The sequence below is a fragment of the Schistocerca piceifrons genome, chromosome 2, assembly GCF_021461385.2.
Source record: "Schistocerca piceifrons isolate TAMUIC-IGC-003096 chromosome 2, iqSchPice1.1, whole genome shotgun sequence".
NCBI classification, from domain to species: Eukaryota; Metazoa; Arthropoda; class Insecta; order Orthoptera; family Acrididae; genus Schistocerca; species Schistocerca piceifrons.
In genome coordinates, this window is record NC_060139.1 from 572,347,427 (window position 1) to 572,373,290 (window position 25,864).

At 37.2% G+C, this 25,864-nt stretch overlaps 1 protein-coding gene across 1 annotated transcript in view; it reads left to right on the forward strand.

The window, feature by feature from the left end:
• Nucleotides 1-25,864, forward strand: part of LOC124777314 (sushi, von Willebrand factor type A, EGF and pentraxin domain-containing protein 1) — a 154,213-nt gene that overhangs the window by 52,614 nt on the left and 75,735 nt on the right. Inside the window, exons 17-28 of the mRNA XM_047252670.1 lie at nucleotides 380-547; nucleotides 3,214-3,357; nucleotides 4,717-4,835; nucleotides 4,931-5,123; nucleotides 5,218-5,341; nucleotides 5,853-6,034; nucleotides 7,490-7,680; nucleotides 8,351-8,620; nucleotides 8,827-9,140; nucleotides 9,546-9,656; nucleotides 12,051-12,302; nucleotides 21,429-21,667. Of these exons, the coding sequence (XP_047108626.1) occupies nucleotides 380-547; nucleotides 3,214-3,357; nucleotides 4,717-4,835; nucleotides 4,931-5,123; nucleotides 5,218-5,341; nucleotides 5,853-6,034; nucleotides 7,490-7,680; nucleotides 8,351-8,620; nucleotides 8,827-9,140; nucleotides 9,546-9,656; nucleotides 12,051-12,302; nucleotides 21,429-21,667 (2,307 nt within the window). The remainder of the gene's footprint in view (nucleotides 1-379; nucleotides 548-3,213; nucleotides 3,358-4,716; nucleotides 4,836-4,930; nucleotides 5,124-5,217; nucleotides 5,342-5,852; nucleotides 6,035-7,489; nucleotides 7,681-8,350; nucleotides 8,621-8,826; nucleotides 9,141-9,545; nucleotides 9,657-12,050; nucleotides 12,303-21,428; nucleotides 21,668-25,864) is intronic.

A 25,864-nucleotide genomic window follows, 5' to 3' on the forward strand; every position in this document is an offset into this window, starting at 1 on the left:
ATATTTTTCTATTTGTTTTATCGATGTTCTGTTTGACTACACCTAAGCAGATTCCATTTCCACATCTCATATATTGGCTGTAAGTTGTTAAGAATTTGTATCGACATGAAACTAACATAGTAATTTTGGGTTGTAGGACTAACCTTACATTTCAGAAATAAATGTTTCTAGATACAAGACATCTAACTGGCTCTGTGAATTTAGCAGCATTATTTACCTGTAATGTATAAAAAATTATGTCAGCAAATAAGCTAATCAAATACTTCCAGTTGCAATTAAATTACAGAAAATATTTTTTCACTGGGTGGATGTCCCTTTTGTGATGAAAGCAAAAAGTTATGGGAAAATATAATGATTTAATGTTATCCTGTCATTTCAGATGATCCGCTTGAATAATCCTGATGGATGGTGTGGGAACAGTGTAGAACCAGACAACAACTGGGTTCTTCTTGATCTTCGAGCTCCTACTATTATCAGAGGCTTCCGCACTCAGACTGTGCCTCGTGCTGACGGCAATCTTGCTTTTACTTCAGGTTTGAGAATACAGGTTGGTATTCCACCATCAGTGCATTCAGCTGTTATTTTGTGACTCAATGTATTTATGAGAGGACTTCAAAAAGTGGATTACGCATTATTATGGCACCCCAGGTAATTTTTTTGAATGCTGCACTACACTTCATAGTCACACAGATCCATGACACTATTTTTCAACACAGCCACCAAGTGTCAGTAAACAATGACCAGTATGTTCTACCAGTCGTTTAATTTCTTGGTCACTAAGCCATTCAAGTACCACTGTGCAAATGTCATAGTCGGAAAATCTGTGATTGCTGTGCATGAGTTCCTTGATTGCCTGGACATTGTTATCTGTGATGTGAATGGCTGTCCTTATCATTCAACATTACCACCTGTGTGAGGCCTTCATCAAATTGTTGACACTATTTCACTATGAAAGGATGCAACATTGCATTAGGTCCATATACTGTCAGTTGTTCATGGTTAATACTTGTGCATTTTGATGTTTTGTGCACAAGGATCATAGTGCTCTGTGTACTTAATGTTTGGGGTACATTTCCAGTTACCATGCCATTTCACTCCCACAATGTAATGCACCTGTTATGTACACCACAGTAGAACTGTGTCTGCAGGAAACCCAGAACACATACTCTCTTCTATCCTTGTACCACTCGTGCTGCGCAATTGTCTTAGCATGAGATGACCTGTGTAACTTACTTTCTGAAGTCCCAGTTTACATTTTAGTGGTGTGGAATGTGTTGACTAATGCATCTCAAAGGTTACTCAGAAAGCAGTAAGTTACTTCTGTAACAAGTGTGATGGATACATGTTACGAAAGATAATAAAGCTTCAGATTAACTAAAAGTATCATTTTTGGTTCTACAACTTGTTTAATATTGTAATCAACTACATTTCATCATCTTCTTCTTCTTCTACATATCAAACATTAAGCATTTTCCAGTTGCCATATCCATCTTCTCCATAGTCTTCCTTGACTTCTTCTCCCTTCAGATTTATTCTGATTGTGATTGTTAATAACAGACTATTCATAATATCAATGTATACAACTTGGACATGTGTTTAAAGCATTCCTAATGTTGTTGTTTCAATTTCTGTTAAGTCTACTACATCATTTCCCAAGTATTAAGAAATCACATTAATGCGAAATTAATTCCATTCCCTTATTATTTCCATTCTGTAAAACAAGAACAGTAATGCTCTTCCTATATTTAATTTTTCAGGCCCTGGTTTTGAATTTTATTAGTGCGTTACCACATCCTTTGTCATATTCATTCATAATATCACAGCCTAAATAATTAAAATTTTTCACTGATATTTCATTATCACCTAAATGTTTTGTGCTTATGAGGTCTTTATCCTTGAAAGACATGTCTTTAGTTTTTCCTAGTAGTAACTTTAAATTATACTCTTTACATACTCTTCATAGAAAGTAAATTCCTTTTTTCTGTCAAAACAGTGGTGTTGCTTGCATATGAGAAACATGTCACCCAATTGGCAGAAAAATATGATGGCTTGAAAAAAAGGAATGAATATGTGAAGAATTTAATAAAAATAATTGACAGAGTTATTTCAAAATCACAAAAAAGTGTTGTTGATATTGTAATATTGAAGTTGAACTTTTTAGTAGTTTGTTATAACATTACATTTGAGTGTGATAAGACTACGGAGTAGGAATTAGATATGTTCTGAAATGTATGTGAAATAGGAAACAGCTGCTGAAGAAAAAAAAATAGAATGAGGCATATTAAAATTTTGAAACATCTTGGTTGAATTACATTTTCCTTATTACACTTAAAGTCACTCAGTCACCTTACTAATCATAGTGAATACTCGAATGTATATTGCTGAGGAAACGGATGATGAATGACTTGAACTCATTGGTATGGGGATGAAAGATGGATGATTACTTTTACAACTCTTTTGCAAAGCAGATCAAGATGTACAACTCTGGTAATAGCACTGTGCCTTCTAGCTACAGATTATAAGCAGTTTAAGCAGTGTGTGCAAAACATTTTGTCGTCAGCTCCTCAATGGCAACACTCTTTGCCACCTTCTTTCAAATCAGATCTTTCTACCTAAAGCTTGGAACTGACTGTAAACAATGCTTGGAAGGAAAGCCTTCACATATAATACTGATTATATAACACTGACACAGTGAATGCAAAAAATAGTAGCAGAAGAACATGGAGCAGCAAGCTACAAGTTCTGCCAGTAACAATGGTGACTATAAAAAAGATGAAAAAATTAATGTAAAATTATTGTCACTAAATGAATTATTATATAACAGCAGTCTTTTTTTCTTTCCTTTTCTTCATTGCATGTGTGCAACTCTCACAGTTCGCCACAAATAACTCCCAACAATACTCACAGAATATATTGTAGTAGTGGGGAGGTACACCGACTACACCTGAGTAAACATTCAAAATGATTCAAAGTGGGAAAATCATATCTTTCAAAAGAGCTGTAAACACAATTGGCAAAAAGTAAAAGGAAGTAATCTGAAAAAGCAACCCTGTTCATGCACATTTTTAACTATTGCACATGGCTGAGTCTTATTTTAGTATTTCATTGTACTTCAATATAATTTGTACTGATGTTCCCATATATTCTCAATTTATGTATTGAATGAGAGAATTTAATAACTTTTATTACAATTATATTCATCTTTTGTTTCAGTACACTGACAATTTAACAGACATTTTCCGTGACTACACAAATCCAGACGGTACACCAGTGGAGTTCCGAGTTTTGGAACCCACACTGTCAGTACTTAACTTGCCGGTGCCTATTGAGGCTCAGTACGTACGCTTCAGAATCCAGGTTAGAAACTGCATAGTTTTTTACTTCTTTAAAATAGTGTTTCAGAAGTGAAAATTCAATTTAATGGTCCATTTTGTAACATTGCTCATAGCAGCTTATAGTGTTTGTTCCTACTTAATGTTAGTATTGTTCATTATCTTATTCTGAAAATATGAAAAACTGCTCATATTGAGGATTTTTTTGTTTGCTTCAAGATGGAACCATTCACATACATCTATGAAAATTAATTTTAATTATTCATCAATTGTGTAACATTCACAGTTGATATTTTTAATCCTTAAATGTATGTTGATTTTGACTTCTATTGTATGACACAACAACAGGTGTATAAAAAAGGACTTTAAAACTTTGAAAATCATATTGATTTATTCATTTAACTTATGGACATGGTTTTGGTGTCATTTTATAGCAAAATACAAGTTTTGTACCTTACACCTAAACAGGTTGATTGTGTCTTCTGTTGGTTATGTAGCACACATCCCATCTACAGTCAATTTTGGGCTCTCACATCCATGTTCCAGAAATTTTCTGGGATTTTCACTAACACAAATCCTACAGTTGCATTTATTTATTTTACCACTTAAGTGAAAATTCAGCTCGTCACTGAAGGTAATATTTCCAATGAAGTCTTCATCCAACCAATGAAACATTTGAACACAAAAGCCCATATGAGCAATCCTATCAGTGCGTTTCAGTTCTTGCACCATTTTAAATTTGTATGGTTTGAGATATAACCATTTTCTTAACACACACCAAACAGTCATACATGGGATGCTGAGTGCTCAAGAAGCACATGAGATTGATTTTGTAGGACAATTCACAAAGTATCATTTCATGTGTTCTGTGAGGTCGTTAGATGCACAGGGATGACCTGAGGAAAACACTTACGCCATTCATAAATAGTAGGCCTGCTGGGAGTATCTTTACCATGCTCTGTGCAAAAGTCAAGTTGTACAGCTGTCACAGACTTCGACTCTTTAAACCAAAACACACAGCAAGCACACTCGGTACCAGTAAAGGCACTCATTTTTGCTGCAACTGCCACTAGCAGTTCAGCCGGTGTGATTCTGTACTAGCATACCATATGAGTCAAAACTTGATCTATTTTCTTTTAAGAGGACATCAAGACTAAGCCTGTAAGTTGTATGAATTTTCAAAGTTTTGAAGTCCATTTTGATGCACTCTTTATTATTGTTTCTTTGCTTCTAGTTTCCTTAATAATATATCAGGTACCATAAGATACATGTATTAAGGAAGATAGTGAATGAAAGTCATTTTATTATACAGTATAGACCAGAATCTGAAGTAATGTGTTAAATGTCATAAGAATCACTGAAATTATAATTGTTATTTTCTAAGGATTATGTCGGTGCCCCTTGCTTGAGACTTGAAGTCATGGGATGCACTAGGCTGGAGTGTGCTGACATAAACGAATGTTTGGACAATAATGGTGGCTGTGATCAAAAGTGTATTAACAGGTAATTTGCAACACAGTTCATAAAAGTAATGCTGAACATAGATTTTGGAAACACACTCATGACATTTATATTGTTCTTCAATGTTTCTTTGACAGCCCAGGAAACTTTAGCTGTGTGTGCAACATTGGGTATGAGCTTTTTACTGAGAATGGAACTGCTGGATTTACTGTTGCGGTTTCTGAAACGGGGGAGAGGGATGGGGACATTTTCCAACGTAACAAGAGTTGTGTACCCGTGATGTGTCCTGCATTACAGGCACCAGAGAATGGCTTGATTTTATCAACAAAGGTAAAGTATTTTAATTTCTGAGTTTCATATGTCAGATAGTGAAACATTTCATTGATACTCTGAGATCTTATACTTACCAGCAATTTTTTCATAGGATATGTATCATTTCGGAGATCTCGTCAGCTTCCAGTGCAACTTTGGCTACGTTATGTCTGGTTCTTCATCACTGCTGTGCACATCAGCAGGTCTATGGAATGGCTCTGTACCAGAATGCCAATGTAAGAGTCTATTTGTCACTACTTCAGATGAAAGTAGTACATGGTGAATTAATGCAAGTTTAAGAGTGCATGTGAAGTCAGATAAATGCTGCAGCTCAATATGTATTTTATTTCCGATCTAACCTAGATTATTACTAAAGACATTGGTCACTTTATTAATATTTTAAACACTTATTACAGTATTATAATCATACTTGTCCTCTATTTTTCTGTTTTTATTTCATCTTTGCCATATTAGTGTGCATTCTATAGTTTGTACTAGAGTCTTCTACCACAGAAAGTGTTTATACGAAATGTGTGGTGAGATATTGTTCCCATGTCGAATACTTCAATTAGATATTTTAAACATGTTTTCCTTTCATCTCTTTAACCCAGAAAGAAAAAAAAGTCACTGATTTTCTCATTTTCTGTTGATTCCTTTGTCTCTAGTATAGTTTTAAACTGTTAATAAGATTGTGATAATGTAGCTTAATCAAAGTGAAAGTATAATGTAAATTAATTGTTAATACAGATGCCCAGTGTGTGTCCCTACCAGATGACAAGTCAGAAGGACTCACAGTAGTGAGACAAGACCAGTCTAGTGTGTTAGTTCCATTCAGAGAGAATGTCACACTTACATGTGGTAGTCCAGGCCGCACTCTGAGGAGAACGGCCACATCTGGCTTTCGGCAGTGTGTCTATGATCCTCAACCTGTAAGTCTGAAGTTGTTACTAAATGGTGTAATTGTATATAATTTCTTGCTTAAGAACTGTAAATAAAGGAAGTGACTTCCCCATAGCTAGTGTGAATATTAAACTATCCCCACAGATAAGTGATCCTCTGTAAAACACTGCATATTATTAAGCTGACACATATACAGGTTGATTCGAAAAGAAAGAACAGATTTCAAGTGCTTATTACAGACAAAATATGAAAGACAGAAACACATTGCACACATTACTGGATAGGGGAAGGTTCAAATTTTTTGTTTCCACAGACACTGCCATAGGTGGCTCCAAGACTCGCTTATGTACCCCTACAGAAAAAAAAAACTGCAAAGTGTGAGGAATGCACATTTCACTTGAACAGTGGGTTGACTTCGTGCAAATTCTGACACACAAAATGACTTCCCATATGGTTTAGTTACCATGTTGCTACAAATAAAAAACAGTACAGCTGTTGTCAAAACTTTGAACCTTCCTCCATCTAGTGACGTGTACGTTGTGTTTTTTTACCTTTTGTAGTTTGCCTGTAATAAACAATTGATATTTGTTCTTTCTTTTTGAATCATCCAGTACAAGGCTGTATCCTCAGTCTCTGTGTTAGTGTTCTGACTGCAGACAAGTGAAGTAGTAGTTCTATGTCACCTTTCAGCAGTGTTTTTCCTTTGTGTTGAAGTCTCTGTAACAAGCCAACTAAATAATAAGCTCATTAATAAAGATTCATTCACATTATAATTCCTTTATTATCTATAATGACCAAAAGAAAACAACATGTTGTTCATGTCGCCATTAATATGTGTGGTGGGACCTACATTTTGCTCAGAATTCAGTTGCCTGTCCAAAAAGTTTGCCCTGATCCCCTTTTTATTCCAGGCAACAACCCCCACCCACAAAAATTTCATTAGTCTGCCACTGTTTAATACTGGTACTTGGCAGCAAGGCACACATTCTGTTTTGATACCTATGACTGTATTCAGTCATAAACAAAAGCACCAAAGAATGTGACAACACAAATGTTTTTCTGCTTGTACACTCAGTTTCCAGATACCACTAATTAAAGTACAATATTGAGATCACTATTCCAGACATGAATTTTGTACACTGTTTTATGGTTTTGTTGTGTGGGGATTATTGCATTACACTGAATGAAAGTTTCTAAATTTCCTCCTTTTTAAGTGAAATCAATGTTTTCAATAAAAAATAAGTGGCATAATGAACTTTTAGCATAAAAATGACATGAGGAAGAAATGAAGATATGAAAACACAAATACAGGTGAGGAGATGAGATTTTAGGTTATATAATAGCATTCAACTCTTTCTCATGGCCACAGCTTTCACATTCATTCTTATTCATTATCATGTTTTAAGATGTAGAAAAATGCTAGTTGTACTACAAGAACTTGTATCTGGTTAATTACATTTTTTGAAGAATGGTTGTATGTTTAGGGTCTCCCAGACTACTGGCTTTCTGGCTTGCCACCTGCATGTCCAAGAGTAGATTGTGGTGAACCTGAGCCAACCCCTGGGGCTGAATATGGAAACTACCTTGATACAAAATATCAATCATCATTTTTCTTTGGTTGCCAAGATACATTTAAATTAGCAGGACAGACAAATCATCATGACAATGTCGTACGGTAAGAGAACCATGTGATGTTTGGCGTTGTTCATTGAATGCCAGCACTGTCATCAAACTGTATCAGTTTAATAAGTCTTTATTAATACTGTATTGCTAATGACAACATTAAGTCAGATTAACATTGTGTTTTACGTGGGTTTTGATGTTAGGTCATAATGAACTTTGTTCCATTTTGGGCGGGTTACACTCATTGTCTGGTTTATAGCATGTAGTGTTCACGTATTAATCTTAACCTAAAGTTTTGTGTACTTAATGGTTGTGTATAATAGTGCATTCACTAAGAAGAGGATGGGGTGTGGATAGGAGTTTATGGGTGTTGGTATCAGGCCATCTTCTTTATGACTTTCATAATTCAGTCTTTTCAGTTTGATTTTTTTCCTGATACTGTTATTAATTATAGTACCTTATAACAGACAGGGGCCCATTTTTTTCACAGTGGATAAGGTATTATGTCTAGTATTATGACTATTTTACACATTTCTTATACACTCTTGTCCCAACTGGAATCATTATTTTCTCCCTTCCCCCTTCTCCCCCCCCCCCCCCCCCCCCAGCATAAATTATTACTTAAGTGGAGAGAATAATAAAGACAACTATGTTGTTGTGCCATAAGAAAGCTGCTCTGAGTGCAAATAGAACAGTGTAAAGTAAGTTTTCATTATTTTTAGGTGCCAGGAAACTGGTGTTTGGGACTTTGGTGACCTAAGGTGTGAAGGCCCAGTATGTGAAGATCCTGGTAGACCTCCAGATGGTTTCCAAGTAGCTCGCAGTTATGAGCAAGGATCTGAAGTAACATTTGGCTGCAGTCGTCCTGGTTATATTCTGATAAACCCCAGACCTATCACTTGCTTACGTGAACCAGAGTGTCGAGTTGTGAGGCCACTGGGTTTGGCTTCTGGGAAGATACCAGACTCAGCTATCAATGCAACATCAGAACGGTAAGGCAAAAATAAACATAATGCTCTATGAAGATCTTAACAAGTATTGTTCTTTCAAATAGTGTACTGAGAGATTTTATTTTCTTTGGTAACTTATTTGAATAATTTTGAAATTAGAATAAGTAGGGTGCTGTTCATTATTGAGAATGTAATTACTTATTATATTTAGCAAAATTAAATAAAGTGAGCTTGCATCGTGTTTTCAGACCAAACTACGAAGCAAGAAATGTACGTCTGAATTCTGTCACTGGATGGTGTGGAAAACAGGAAGCTTTCACATATGTGAGTGTAGATCTTGGCCAGGTGTATCGTGTGAAGGCTATCCTTGTAAAAGGTGTTGTGACAAATGACATTGTTGGTCGCCCAACTGAAATACGTTTCTTCTACAAACAAGCTGAAAATGAAAATTATGTTGTTTACTTCCCTAACTTCAACCTGACAATGAGAGATCCAGGGAACTATGGAGAACTGGCTATGATTACACTTCCAAAATATGTTCAAGCCCGGTTTGTTATTTTAGGTAAGCATGTAGTATGTATTTGTTGAAATTCTGTGAAAAGATCTTTTAAACACTTATCATGAAAAAGTATTCCAATTATGTCAGTTCTTTTAGTAAATAAATGAGATTGTCTTAATTTTGTCTATGAATGTATGTATAGTTTTCCTTTTTATTTGTTTTGAGTACCAAAATGAAACAACAAATAAATTATACTTACTCTGAAAAACCAAGAACCTTGGTTTTCAAAGTTGTAGCAGCATATAGGGCTACAATGAAATATGAAAGCATTTATTGCGTGTGGAGCACTAATCATCTAGCTAGTTTGCTATGAAATGTTAAATTTTCATATTGTCAAATAATTATAATGTAAACACAAGTAGTATATACAGTGTTTAAAAAAGTTTTAAATGTATGTTATATTTGCAGGAATTGTAAGTTATATGGACAATGCCTGTTTGAAGTTTGAGTTGATGGGTTGCGAGGAGCCCGTTGTGGAACCTTTGTTGGGATACAATTATGGCTACTCCCCATGTGTTGGTAAGTGTTTGTTGTAGAAGATATCACAGAATATTGCTAACTCTCTCTCTCCATCTCTACCTCTTCCTCTCCCCCTTCTTCTCCCTCCTTCTCTTTCCCTCCCCCTCCCCTCTCTTCCTCTCCATCCCCTCTGTTCCCCTTCCTTCCTCTACTCTTCTTCTATGTACAGTCAGTGAGATGAAAATCACATTTTTGCATGAGTAGACATAACTGTACAAAAAGATAAACTAGCAAAATGTCATGGACTAGTGGTATGATCAGTAAGTGCTTCTATCTTTCCTACACCCTTTTAAGTAATGTCAGTGAGATGACAGTCACATTTTCACATTTGTAGAGATATAATTGTTGAAGATAATGATCAAGCAAATTTTCAGAGAATAGTAGTATATGTCGTCAAGTACTTAGAAATGAAATAGTATTTAATTTTTTACAAAAATAAATGAGCAGACTTGTAGTTATGGATATGTAGACAGAATGAGATTTTCACTTCCTGGCACATTAAAACTGTGTGTCCAACTGAGACTCGAGTTCGAGTTTCGGTCGGGCACACAGTTTTAATCTGCCAGGAAGATATGTAGACAGTTCAATACTGAAGAAAAACAAGATTTGTGCAGAGTTGTCCATAGGAAAGGGGAAGCATCAGAATTTAGAAGTATGGCCTAGTAAGACATCATGTACATACTGAAATTATCGATAACTTTGGAACGTCAGATATGTAGAAAGATAAATTAACATGGACTTGGCATATAATAATAAAAGTTTTCCTGAAATCCCTTACTGACTCCTCCTAACTTAAATTAGGCCCAACATGTATGACAAGAGCATCTTGTGTCTGACAGCACTGTAGTTCTCATTCAAAGTTCATTGACAAACATATATATCAGAGTATCCCCACTTCCCATAGATCCTCTCTGCATGATTTGTCTGCTTGTTCCCCATATGTATTATTAGATTGTATAATTCCTTCTGCATCCACATGCACTTGATTTGTCAGTTTACTAGAAGCAAAGAATGGTTCATGAATGAAAAAGTTAGATTTGAAAACAGCCACATCGTTTCTCTCTCAGTGGACAAACAGAAACTCGGTGTTATTTGGAACATTATTGCCATCTCTTAAGTCAGAGCAGATGCAACAGACAGGATTCATGCAATATACAGTCTTACTGAGAACTTCAACTGTATTCCTTCTTTTTCCACTCTTTCTGTCTCTTTCAGTTTGTGTTTTTGATAACCTCCTACATTGTCAAGTTACCTCCAATTTTGATTACAATGAGCTCATTGTCATTCGTTCATCACTTTTTGACCTTTTTCTTCTTTTCATTACAACATCTATCAAAGAGCCATGCACCCCTTTTAATACTGTGTCATTTGTTGCTTTTTTTTTTTTTTCATCCACTGCTTCTCTTCTCTTCACAATGTATTGTTTTATTTCTTTAGACAACTATTCTCTTACTGTTTGTACTTTGAAATCCTTGTAGATTTAACACTTTCGCCACAATAACATATATTTCTGATGCTGCTGTTCTTCTTTTATGTAGTAACTTCTCAGAAGCAGCATGTAGGTTTCCTTTCCCAGTGGAACTTGAAGATAATCAAACTACGAGGACTCACTCATCACTGAGGGAATTAGAATGTATGTCAATAGCTTTAATGGAGATACGGGCCCATTCTGTGCACTGCCGAGTGTGTAGCCTGTAATGGAGATATGGGTAGTGGATGGAAATCGGCACTTAATGCTGAGACACTCCATTGGAGAATGTCAACTCAAAGACACCATGGATGAAATTTTATCTTTGAATCAATGTAATCTCTGGTTCCGGTGGGCACAACTACATCTTTTACATATTTATAATTCTGTTACTTCTTTGACAGTACTTTGCTTTCCTGAAGAAGACAAAAGTGGGCTTTGCTAAAAGCTCAGATTTTTATAGCGAATCAGTGTGACGTGTAGACTGTGAACATTTAATACAATAAATCCATGATTAAAGACTTTGTGGTTATTTAAACATATATTTTGTTAGCCTGTTGTCTTCCATTCTGCATAAATGTACCAAAAATTTTCATCCTATCTGTTTGCCCAGTTTCTGTTGTTAAAAATTTTGAACTTGGTTTCATTGCTTCTTTCCCTCATGTCCGTCAATTGCTGTCCTTATTCATGGCTAAAACATCTTGTTAATGACTCTGTGTGTGTGTGTGTGTGTGTGTGTGTGTGTGTGTGTGTGTGTGTGTGTGTGTTTGTATGATGAAGTAATAGCTGTATATTCCATTATACCTCTGTGGTAGCAAAGTGAGCATATGATGACTAATTATTATCTTTCACATTTCACATATATCCAGTACTGACTGTTATGTGTAAGAACATTTCTTTTTAATGTGATTTTTTCTTGTTTTCAGATAATGAACCTCCAGTATTCCAGAACTGCCCACAACAGCCTATAATTGTTCAGAAGGGACCAAATGGTCTTGAGCCTGTCAATTTTACTGAACCTCTGGCTGTTGACAATAGTGGCAGCATAGCTCGTCTGGAAGTAAAACCACAGAGTTTCCGAACACCCATACAAGTATTTCAGGATATGGTGGTGAAATATGTGGCATTTGATTATGATGGCAATGTTGCCATTTGTGAAATAAACATTACAGTTCCAGGTAACAAAAATTCATTCCTAGTAACAATTTATTTTCATTTCAGACTTTTATTGCAGTACTTTCCAGTAGATTAAATTTTAAAAGTTTGTTATTAAATTGTATACAGTATTTGTTGCAGATTTAGTTTATTTTTTCTTGAAAATAAAATTTTCAGCAATTTGTTCTAAGAATTGTGCAGACCATTATTTAATCCATTCTAATAAGAGGTGTTTCACTTTATTTTTTTAAAAAAGGATGTGTAGTAACACAGTGTGTACTTTCCATTTTCATCTTTTGAGAGGGTGTGGTGAACTATCTGAAATGAAAATGTCTTACTTCAATCTATTAAGATGTGGATTTTGAATAATAGTATCTAATGTGAAACATTAGGTACCACCTCAAATGTAAACAAACCCAGGTGGAATGGAACAGTTTGTATAAGATAGAAGGATCAAACAATAAATGGTATTAATTCTATGAAACAGTTTTGATACATTATAATCTTTGTTGTCCAGTTAAAGATCTTAAAAGGGCCATAATACACAGAAGGTGGCAGAGGTAAAATACAGGGAGCAAAAGGCTATTTACAATTTGTACAGAAACCAGATGGCAGTTATAAGAGTCAAGGGGTATGAAAGGGAAGCACTGGTTGGGAAAGGAGTGACACAGGGTTGTAGCTTATCCCTAATGTTATTCAGTCTGTATATTGAGTAAGCAGTATAGGAAACATAAGAAAAATTTGGAGTGGGAATTGAAATCCATGGAGAAGAAATAAAAACTTTGAGGTTCACCGATGACATTGAAATTCTGTCAGAGATAGGACCTGGATGAGCAGTTGAATGGAATGGACAGAGTCTTGAAAGGAGGAAACAAGAAGAACATCAACAAAAGCAAAATGAGGATAATGGAATGTAATTAAATCAGATGATGCTGAGGGAATTAGATTAGGAAATGAGACACTTAAAGTAGTAAAGGAGTTTTGCTATTTGGGGAGCAAAATAACTGATGATGGTTGAAGTAGAGAGGATATAAAATGCAGACTGGTGATGGCAAGGAAAGCATTTCTTAAGAAGAGAAATTTGTTAACATCGAGTATATACACTCCTGGAAATGGAAAAAAGAACACATTGACACCGGTGTGTCAGACCCACCATACTTGCTCCGGACACTGCGAGAGGGCTGTACAAGCAATGATCACACGCACGGCACAGCGGACACACCAGGAACCGCGTTGTTGGCCGTCGAATGGCGCTAGCTGCGCAGCATTTGTGCACCGCCGCCGTCAGTGTCAGCCAGTTTGCCGTGGCATACGGAGCTCCATCGCAGTCTTTAACACTGGTAGCATGCCGTGACAGCGTAGACGTGAACCGTATGTGCAGTTGACGGACTTTGAGCGAGGGCGTATAGTGGGCATGCGGGAGGCCGGGTGGACGTACCGCCGAATTGCTCAACACGTGGGGCGTGAGGTCTCCACAGTACATCCTGGGGTATCGGCGAGGACCATTCGCAACTGTCTCCATGAAGCTGGGCTACGGTCCCGCACACCGTTAGGCCGTCTTCCGCTCACGCCCCAACATCGTGCAGCCCACCTCCAGTGGTGTCGCGACAGGCGTGAATGGAGGGACGAATGGAGAAGTGTCATCTTCAGCGATGAGAGTCGCTTCTGCCTTGGTGCCAATGATGGTCGTATGCGTGTTTGGCGCCGTGCAGGTGAGCGCCACAATCAGGACTGCATACGACCGAGGCACACAGGGCCAACACCCGGCATCATGGTGTGGGGAGCGATCTCCTATACTGGCCGTACACCACTGGTGATTGTCGAGGGGACACTGAATAGTGCACGGTACATCCAAACCGTCATCGAACCCATCGTTCTACCATTCCTAGACCGGCAAGGGAACTTGCTGTTCCAACAGGACAATGCACGTCCGCATGTATCCCGTGCCACCCAACGTGCTCTAGAAGGTGTAAGTCAACTACCCTGGCCAGCAAGATCTCTGGATCTGTCCCCCATTGAGCATGTTTGGGACTGGATGAAGCGTCGTCTCACGCGGTCTGCACGTCCAGCACGAACGCTGGTCCAACTGAGGCGCCAAGTGGAAATGGCATGGCAAGCCGTTCCACAGGACTACATCCAGCATCTCTACGATCGTCTCCATGGGAGAATAGCAGCCTGCATTGCTGCGAAAGGTGGATATACACTGTACTAGTGCCGACATTGTGCATGCTCTGTTGCCTGTGTCTATGTGCCTGTGGTTCTGTCAGTGTGATCATGTGATGTATCTGACCCCAGGAATGTGTCAATAAAATTTCCCCTTCCTGGGGCAATGAATTCACGGTGTTCTTATTTCAATTTCCAGGAGTGTATTTAAATGTCAGGAAGTCGTTTCTGAAAGTATTTGTGAGAAGTGTAGCCATGTATGGAAGTGAAACATGGACGATAAATATTTTAGACAAGAAGAGAATAGAAGCTTTCAAAATGTGGTGCTACAGAAGAATGCCAAAGATTAGATGGGTAGAACACACAACTAATGAGGAGATATTGAATAGAATTGGGGAGGAGAGAACTTTGTGGCACAACTTGACTAGAGGAAGAGATTGGTTGGTAGGACATGTTCTGAGGCATCAAGGGATCACCAATTTAGTATTGTAGGGCAGTGTGGAGGGTAAAAATCATAGAGGCAGACCAAGAGATGAATACACTAAGCAGATTCAGAAGGATGTAGGTTGCAGTAGGTGAAGAAGCTTGCACAGGATAGAGTAGCATGGAGAGCTGCATCAAACCAGTGTCTGGACTGCGGAAGACCATAACAACAACAATACACAGAAAGAATCCAAAGTTGAAACTACCCAGTAGTCTGATTAAACTCATGCAGAATGTTCATAACCTCTTCTTACTTCATAAATCTAAAAAGGGTATCTTTCTCAGTATTGCAAAGCTATGCAATTGTGTAAGGCAGAGCTTTTGAATTACAGGAGAAAGGTTCACAGAGATTCAGTCATTAAATCTGATAGTTAGAGTAAAGCATCTTGGAAGCTCATTAATCAATACCTTAAAGCACCATCAAACGTGAATATGGAAGAAATGAGCATATTGCATGAGGCAAAATTAGTAGAAGATAGAAGAACAATTTGTAACAGATTTAATAAATATTTCATCACTTCATGTGGTATCCCAGATCAACCTGTTGGCCAAAATAGTTAGACAAACATTTGCTCACCCCAAGGTACAAACATTGAATTCAGAACTGTAAGTGAACATGAATTAAGTCAAATAATCAACACATTAAAGATCAAGCTGACTGGGATAAAATATCTAGTGCCCCAGTTAAGAAGTGTCACAAAGAATTAGTTAAACATATATCACCTATCTCATTATCAGCTGTATAAGAGGAAACACCTACCTGGATTCATTAAAAATATGCTTAGTTAAATCTGTATATAAGAAAGGATCCAAAAACTGCATTGAAAATTTTAGGCCAGTTTCATTAACCCCGCATTTAGCAAAGTCTTTGAATATGTTTTACTTCCATAACTTCATGACTGTATCATGGAAAGTAATCTACTCACTGAAACACAACATGGTTTCAGGAAAGACCATGGCATCATCAAAGCAATCTCTGACTTTTTACATATATATACAGGGTGTCCCATTTATCTTGACCACCCTAAATAAATGTTTGGCCAGATGCAAATCACAAAATATTTCAAGCAAATGTTCTCTAGCCGTCAGGGGGGACATCAATCAACATGATTGCCTTCACTGTAGCTTTGTTTTTTACAACGATATGAACAGTGGTATGAGTTTTTTAAATAGCACCCTGTATTTTTTATTTGGTATTCATTTCCTCTCCTAAAGACCTATTCAAAAATGTATCACAGTATACCATTCACTGAAACACAACATTATTAATTATATAACACAACATAGGCGTTGACGCTCCCAGAACTTAGTGCCTGTACTCGGGGTAATGGAACACATCCACATGCTGATGTTGACAGAGGACAAATGTAAACATAAGTAGAATGCACACCCGTCGTTCTGTCAACCATCATCAGTTGAAGAGTTGTGTGAGTAGAATGTACACCAACTAAGAGAAGTTACAAATACTTCTCATCTATGGGGAATGTAAGTTAGCAGAACAGTAATTGCAATATTCTTTTCTTATGTATGGGTACATTTAGTCCAGTAGTTTAGTGCTTTTAAATACTGCTGTGTAGAGTAGGTATACAGTAAAGGCTGTCCTTCCTACAAACTGCTTCAACATAACATTTCTTTGATTGTTGTTGTTGTTGTTGTTGTTGTTGTTGAGGGTAGGCAAAATGCTATGCAGGCAGCGGAGCTGTACAGAGAGCGATATCCTGACAAAAATCCACCTTCCTGACGGATGTTTTCTAGTCTCATTGCAACGCTTCAGGAAACAGGAAGTTTCAACCCACGACAACACAATCATCGTAGCACTCACACAGACGAAGCTGCCAAAGTTACTGTTCTTGTTTCTGTTGCTATGAATCCACATGTGAGCACACGACAGCTGGAACATGAGATTGGCATTCCTAAAACCAGTATACATCTTTTTCTTACACATCACCAGTTCCATCCTTACCATGTACACCTACATCAAGAATTGCATGGGAATGATTTTTAGAATTGTGTACAGTTCTGTCAGTGGGCACAGCACCATATCCTCACCATCCTGAACTTCTTCTCCAATGTTCTATTTACCCATGAATGTTTGTTCTCAAACAAAGGACAGGTAAATACAAGGAACATGCATTATTGGTCCAGCAACAACTCACGATGGCTTAGACAGGTGGAACAGTTGCATCAATGGAGAGTTAACGTCAAGTGTGGGATGCTTGGTACTACAATTATTGACCCATATTTCATCAATGGTAGCCTAAACAGCACAGTGTATGGCAACTTCCTCAGATGAATTCTTCCTCCTCTTCTGGATGAAGTGCCACTAGGTACCAGAATCCTTATGTGGTATCAACACAATGGATGTCCAGCACATAATGCCTTGCGTGCACATCGTGTTCTGAACTGTAGGTATCCTGCCAGATGGATTGGTCGAGGAGGAACAGTTAGTTGACCTGCTAGGTCTCCTGTTTAAATCCTCTGGACTTTTTTCTTTGGGGACACATTAAAGACGTTGTCTATCGCGATATTCCAACAACTCCAGAGGACATGCAGGAACGTATCGTGCTTGCTTGTAATTCTCTCCAGCAGGCAACAATGGAAACAGTAAATAATTCTTTCATTCAACGAGTACACCAGTGCATTGGTGTCCAGGGTCACCACTTTGAGCACCTTTGAATGTTCTACTCCTGGGCAGTGGGTCAGGAGAGTCAAAGTCAATTTTGTGTTATGTTTTTACTTGGTTTTCATTTGTTTTCTGACAAGTCCAGCAAGTGGACGAGTTTGTGATCCTGGGCTCGGAGTCATTGTTGTGTTATGTCATTATTAATGTTGTGTTTCAGTGAATGGTACTCTATGATACATTTTTGAATAGGTCTTTAGGAGAGGAAATGATTGCCGAATAAAAAATCCAGGGTGCCATTTAAAAAAAGTCATACCGCTGTTAATATCTTTGTAAAAAACAAAGCTACAACGAAGGCAATCATGCTGACTGATGTCCCCCTGATGGCTAAAGAACATTTGATTGAAACATTTTGTAATTTGCATCTGGACAAACAGTTATTTGGGGTGGTCAAGATGAATGGGACACCCTGTATAGTGTACTAGACGAAGGAAATGTGGCAACAGGCATATTCCATGATCTTGCTGAGACATTTGACTGAGTTAAACATGACCTTTTAATAAAGAAACTTGAGACATATACTTTGAAAGATTCAGCAGTACTACTGCTAACCAACTACCTGTCAAACTGGAAGCAGTGCCCAAAGGTAACCTATCAAAGCTGTAATCTCCCAGTCTTCTAGTGAAATGAGGAGTCCCCTATGGGTCAATTCTTAGCTCCCTTCTTTCTTAGTCTGTGTGAATGATGCCACCTAGCCAACAAACTCCAAAATAGTGAGTTATGGAAATGACACATCTCTGTTGTTTTTTGGCAAAAATACTTTTCTTCTGCAACAGGTGGAGTAATAAATATAATTACATATTTTCATGAACAAGATATAAATTTAAATGCTAACAAAATGCAGTTGTTATCATTTAAGATGTTAACTGTAACCTTACCTCTATAAATAACATACGTGCAATTGAATATATTTTTGTAACACACCAATATACACTGAAGAGCGAAAGAAACTGGTACACCAGCCTCATATCATGTAGCCCCCCTCCACCACCACCACCACCACTACCACCACCAATCCACGGAAGTGCTGCAACACGACGTGAATTGAACTTGACTTATCTCTGAAGTAGTGCTGGAGAGAATTGACATCATGAATCCTGCAGGGCTGACCATAAATGTGTAAGAGTACGAGGGGATGGAGATCTTTTCTGAACAGCACTGTGCAAGGCATCCCATACATGCTCAATAATGTTCATGTTTGGGCCGTTTGGTAGCCAGCAGAAGTGTTTAAACTCAGAAGAGTGTTCCTGGAGCCACTCTGTAACAATTCTGGACATGTGGGGTGTCGCATTGCCCTGCTGGAATTGCCCAATGGATGCAGGTGATCAGAAGGATGCTTACGTATGTGTCACCTGTCAGAGTGGTATGTAGATGTTCACGGGTTCCATATCATTGCAACTGCACATGCCCCACACCATTACGGAGCCTCTGCCAACTTTAACAATACCCTGCTGACATGTAACAATCCTCTTCTGACATGCAGGTTCCATGGATTCATGAGGTTGTCTCCATAACCATACACATCCAACTGCTCAATACAATTTGTAATGAGACTTGTCCAACGAGGCAACTTGTTTCCAGTCATCAACAGTCCAATGTCGGTGTTGGCGGGCCCAGACAAGGTGTAAAGCTTTGTATCATGTAGTCATCAAGGGTACGCGAGTGGGCCTTCAGCTCTGAAAGGCCATATTGATAATGTTTCATTGAATGGTTTGCACTGGGACACTTGTTATGACCCAGCATAGAAATCTGCAGCAATCTGAAGAAGGGTTACACTTCTTTCACGAGGAACAATTCTCTTCATTCATTGTTGTTCCCATTCTTGCAGGATCTTCTTCCAGCTGCAGAAATATCAGAGATTTGATGTTTTACCGGATTCTTGATATTCATTGTACACTCGTGAAATGGTTGTACACGAAAATCCCCATTTTATCACTACCTCAGAGATGCTGTGTCCCATCACTCATGCGCTGATTGTAACACCATGTTCAAACTCACTCAAATTTTGATAAACTGCCATTGTAGCAGCAGTAACCAGTCTAACAACTGCGCCAGACACTTGTTGCCTTAAATAGGCATTGCTGGCCGCAGCATCATATTCTGACTGTTTGCAGATCTCTGTATTTGAATACGCATGCCTATACCAATTTCTTTGGTGCTTCAGTGTATGTAGTCATAGAAGTGACAGATATGAGAAAATCATTTTTAGAATAAAATGTTTGTTATTCAATGGCTCTTAGTTTGTGACTGGCCCCTAACTTGTGACGAACAGCCACCTTATTTGTACAGGTAATATATCTGAACTACTGAACCACACAATAATATGTTACTATACATTTTTTGCACTCATGGGCTCTATTGTGATGGCATTAAATGTGGGCATCTGTTGTGCATTGTCTGGTCAAGAGTGAGAATTATGGGAACATTGAACTACCCCTTCATAGCTCTGTTTCTGTCAGTAGCCATCCCACATTTATGAGATATGTGCTTTGTTTAAGACTGCCAGGTTAATTCTTCATAGATAAGGAGTTCCCATCACAGGAAAGTTGTGTGGCCAAACACATTTACCTCAGGCGACATCATTCTGTACTAGAAAACATTATTGGAGATAATTTTGCTGTGGATATTTCCAACCCATTTCTTGTAAGCCATTACTTGAGTCAAAACATTGTGGTAGTCAGTTGTGCCTTTTTGTCCCTGTGCAGACATACCCTCAGATTGATTCTTGTATTGTCTACTACTGTAGAACATTCACTTTCCTGAAGAAAGTATTTTTTTAATGTAAAGGTGAAACTGGAGGGATACAAAAATTAAGCATTGCACGTAATCCATATTCATAATTCTTTTTCATTATTGCATGCACTTCATGAACAAGAAGGAAGTCATTCACAGAGAAAATGCAACAGGCTTTTCACAAAAGTGTGAAGTGTTCTTGATTTTTGTTGTCATATGCAGTTCAAAGGATAGAAACAGAGCAAACTTATTTGATTTGATTTTTTATTGACCAGTTTAATCATACAGCACAAATTGTACTACTGGTATTGGACAGGTCAAAGATAAGTTGCAATAATACATAATATTAGCAAAATAGTAGGCAAATTAAAAATAGGTACCTATTACAATTAATTTTGTTACGTATTCAGAAATTCTCTGACAGAATAGAAACAGTGCTTTATTAGAAATGCCTTTAGTTTAGCTTTAAATATTGGATGAGTAGCATTTTTTATTTCCTCTGCTATCTTATTGTGTAATATTACAACAATGTTAATTATGCTCCTCTCATAGGTGGTTGTTCCGTGATATTTTTGATGTATATTGGATAAAGCAGTCTCAGTAACTAAATGACAAAAGTTGCGAGGAAAAATTCTAGTATTCAGCAAATTCATTTGAGTCTGTCTTTTGCTTCTGGCAGTGATGTTGGACGAAATCACTGACAACTTGAGTTCTTCAACCAAATTGTGTGGCCTGGTCATTTTATCCTTGTATCCAAGCAAAGTTTTTATTTCGATCTTTTTTCCTGTCACAACAGTCAGATATTTTAATCCTACTGCTTGAAGATCACTGGAATACTATTGGCAGAAATGTCTTTCATCAACTTTATTTTATGTTCTAAAATACGTGAGACTACATGTCTTCATAAATACATGCTGTATTGTAGGCTGAGGTACATCATTTAGAATGATGAATTTTGTGAAATTTTTGACCTCGCGAATGCCAGCAGTTGTATTAATTACATTTTAACCAAAATAATTGTATTTATTTTTGACATGTGTTTAGGATTCATATTTTAGATGTGTAATAACTGACCTTTTCTCCCTCCTAGATGACACACCACCACTTCTTAGCTGTCCTCAGAGTTATGTCATTGAGCTTGTTGACCGACAAGATAGTTATGCCGTCAATTTCAATGATACACGACGTCGTGTAAATGTGTCTGATGCATCTGGGGAAGTTACTGTGAGATTTATACCTGAAAGGGCAACTATTCCTATCGGAGGCTTCGAAAATGTTACTGTTGTGGCAACTGATAAGTTTGGAAATGAAGCTAAGTGCCATTTTCAGGTATGTGTGTATAAACATTGACATTTTCATTTTACTTTATCATCAGTGAATGAACTAATTATTTTCGTTTTGCCTTTAACATACCTGTTTTCCACAATGAATGCCACAGAAATAACATACTAGAAATATGTGTAGCAATGCATATATTTTTTTACTAGCTACTATAAGAAAACATAGGCCATTTCAGAAAACAACCTGTTGAATTTTCAGCAAAAGCAACTCAAAAAGTTTCTCTATCGCCACTTTCAGTTAACAGCTAATTTCAAAATGCTCAGGCTTCATCTTCATGCAAATAAGGTAACAACCTTTTAAATTGATGTATATAATCAGTTAAAAACAAAAAAGTTGTAAATTTGGCCAAAAATAGATGCAAATTTTGATAAAAATAGGTGAGACTTTTGCCAAAAATAGATGTTTCAGTTTTCAGTCCTTAGTAAAAAATAATGTAAATGTTGAATTACCTACTCTGCAAACCTCTGTGTAGTGCATGGCAGAGAGTACGTCGCATTGTACCAGTTCTTAGGATTTTTTCACATTCATGTACAGAGTGAGAGAAGAACAACTGTTTAAATGCCTCTGAGTGTGCTGTAATGAACCTGATCTTTTTTCTTCACAGTCCCTTTGTGAGTGATAAATAATGGGCTGTAATTTCCCCTGTATATAAGACATCCCAACTAAAAATTTGTGAAGTGCCTGTTACTTCCATCTAAAATAGTATGTAAGCACTTAATCTTTATATAGTTAAGAATACGGTTAACAGACTTCTCTAAGTTTCCTGCTGACATAGATATATCTGCAAATGAGACTAATCTTGTTCAGGGTTGGGCATTTCAGGGGAATAGATTCTGATTCACATCCTAACTATGTCTCACCTTCAATATCATTTTCTACTCTAACATCATCTGTTATTTAATCTATCTCAGTATACGAGACATTGTAACATTTTCATCATCTGGAACAAAATGTTAAACATTTCTGCACTTTTCACAGACTGACTGCCATCATCAGAACCATTACTTTCAACATTTTTGTGCTTCCAGTTTCCTATAAGGGGGAGAAAAAAAATCCCACAAATCTTGAACATAAAAAGAAATTACCCATCAAATCCAAGAGACTCACCTAAAAAAATCAGCTTTCTGAAAATAATTTTTGATGATGAGGGTTTGTGGCATCCTAGGCTATTGAAATAAAACTCATTGCATGTACATCTACATCTTCATGACTACTCTGCAAATCACACTTAAGTGCCTGGCAGAGAGTTAATCAAATGTCTTTCACACTATTTCTCTACTGTTCCACTCTTGAAAAGTGTGTGTAGATGTTCTGATTTATCTATTTTATTATGGTGATCACTCCTCCCTCTGTAGATGGGCATCAACAAAATATTTTCGCATTTTGAGGAGAAAGCTAGAAATTGAAATCTCATGAAAAGATCCCACTGCATCGAAAAATGCTTTTGTTTTAATGATTCCCACCCAAACTTGTGTATTAAATCCATAACACTATTTCCCCTGTTTAACGAAAGTACAAAACTAGCTGCCCTTATTTGAACTTGTTTGATGTGCCCCGTCAAACCTGCCTGGTAAGGATTTTATACTGCACAGCAATACTCTAGCGGAGAATGGACAGTTGTCACATAGGCAATCTGTTTAGTGGATTTATTGCATCTTCTAAGTGTTCTCCGAATAAAACAGTATTTGGTTCTCCTTCCCCACAACATTAATCTATGTGAGTTGTCCAATGTATGTTGTCCATTATTGTGATCCCTAGCTATTTAGTTGAATTGACAGCCTTTAGATTTTTGTGATTTATTGAGTAACTGAAATTTTATGGATTCCTCTTTTCCATACTTTTCATTGTTTAGAGTCAATTGCCACTTTTTGCACTATGTGGGTATCATGTCTAAATCATTTTGCAATTGGTTTTGACCTTTTGGTGACTTTACTATACAGTAAATGACAGAATCACCTCCAAACAATTTAAGAGGGCTGCTCAGACTGTCTCCTAAGTCATTTATGTAGATTAGGAACAGCAGAGGCTCTATATCACTTCCTTGGGTAATGCCAAATGTCACTTTGGTTTTACTTGATGAATTTCTGTCAGTTGCTACAAACTGTGACCTTGGTGACAGAATTTCAGGAATCCAGTCCCACAACTGAGACAATACTCCATAGGCATGTAATTTGATTAAAAGCTGTTTGTGAGTAGGATTGGCTGGACAAGGAAAGCATGAGAGGGCAAACCCAGAATAGCAGTGTCGTTTGTCATTTGAATGGTTACATTTATTTAACCACCACATAAGAGCATGAATAAATAAATACAATAATCAAAAATAATTATGAGTGACAGGGTAAGGCTAATTAGATACTTACTGCTTTAAGGAATGATTTTGCCTCAACAAGCCACAAAACACAGTGCCAGAATAAATATAGAACAGGAACTTCTTTCCTTATAAAATGAGATAAATTAAGAAAACATCACTTAAGACCTTCAAGGAATTTTTGGAAAAGTAATTAATTTTTTTAATCATGCATGCCATCAAAACACAAGAGAACAAACACACTGTTGAAATCAGCATAAAATCATAAAATCTATGGAAAATTTTATCAGGCACCAAAATGGCAAAATAGATTAAGGTTGACCACACGTGAGGCAAGTACAATCCCAATTTAGGCTCAAACCAGTAATTATGGTTTAATGATTTTGAAATATTCACCTAACACAATATCCAAGAATAGTGCTTAAGCAAGTTAAGAAAAAACGTGCTTAAGCAAGTTAAGAAAAAACTTAGCCACCCAAAATTCATAACATGGGCAATACAAGCATATTCCAAAGGTTCCATAGATCAGAACAATAAGTAATATAGCCACAACATAATTTAAAATTTATTAACAGGCAGCACGAACCAGCATGTTAAGGCAATACATGTCTCAAAGGCAGCCAATAAATGCCAAGGCAGTGCATAACAGCAACAAGCCCCCACAGCCGCCAGCTGCTAAACAACCAGTAGCAAAGCTCAGAAGACTAAATAGGGCTGTTAACAGACATCACTTAGGTGAAACATAGGCCAAACAAACAAGTTAAACAAATGTTAATGGCTGCCTTCTCAAGAAATGATCAGCATATGGCCTCTTAATATGCAACCAAATTCCAAAAATTGATCTTTAACCAAATTTACAAAATATCAAGAATGCATAGTAGTGATAAAGGTGTCTCTTAAACCATTTAGCTGAATAAAATATGAAACAGGAAAACTTAATAAATGCCTCTTAATAAATGCCTATATGAGGCGGTACTTAATAATTAGATCTTACAAGCAGTGCTTTCTTTCGTGGTATTTAGAACTGGAATCCATAACACAATTTTAACACATATATTGAATACAGGAAATTTCTGTTAAAGCAAACAAAATGTAAAATAAAAGATTAAATACAAAATCTTTAAAAACACTTCAGATCACAATTTAACATGAAAAATTGTTGCTGTGGCTTATGCCAAACCACTTCTCAGAATAATATGGCACAAGAAAGGTGATGACCACATCAATAGAAAAATCTAACATTAAGGTTTACCACTGAAATTGGCCTTTGACACTGCATATATCTAACACAAAATGTACTGCAATGAATCTCTCAGCTGTACGTAGAAATCTCCAATACAGGCACAGGTACGTACACAACCAAATATTCGACTGATCAGAAATATAAATAATCTGAAGCAACAGAGCCTTTGCTCAGATAGTTATGCTCAAACAAATATTTCAGTAAGCCACCAAGCAGAGACAATAGAGGTGGGTGTGTCTTAGTGTGAGAAATACGGACAAATGCACAATGTTGCAGATATTTCATAATCCTGGAAATATTCAGTGCGGCTCCTGCACAGCATGGAATATCAAAGCTGGACATATCAGCGGGATTGGACAGAAAGACGCTGTACTCAGCTCAGTGTCGTAACTCTGACTTCACCAGTTACACCAAGTCTTGTCATAAACAGAGCTAATGGCCAACTGACCAACTATAACTGGAACTGACCCGTGGAAGCCCTCTTGTCTGCTGTCACTCGCTGCCTCGCTCTTACTGACCACATCAGTGCTGCTCAAGGCCTACTTTAGGACTCCTTCTGCCAGAGATAATCAGCAACAATCTACAATTGATTTGTGCTGCCAGTAGAAGCGCCAGTAAATAATGCCCGAAATCA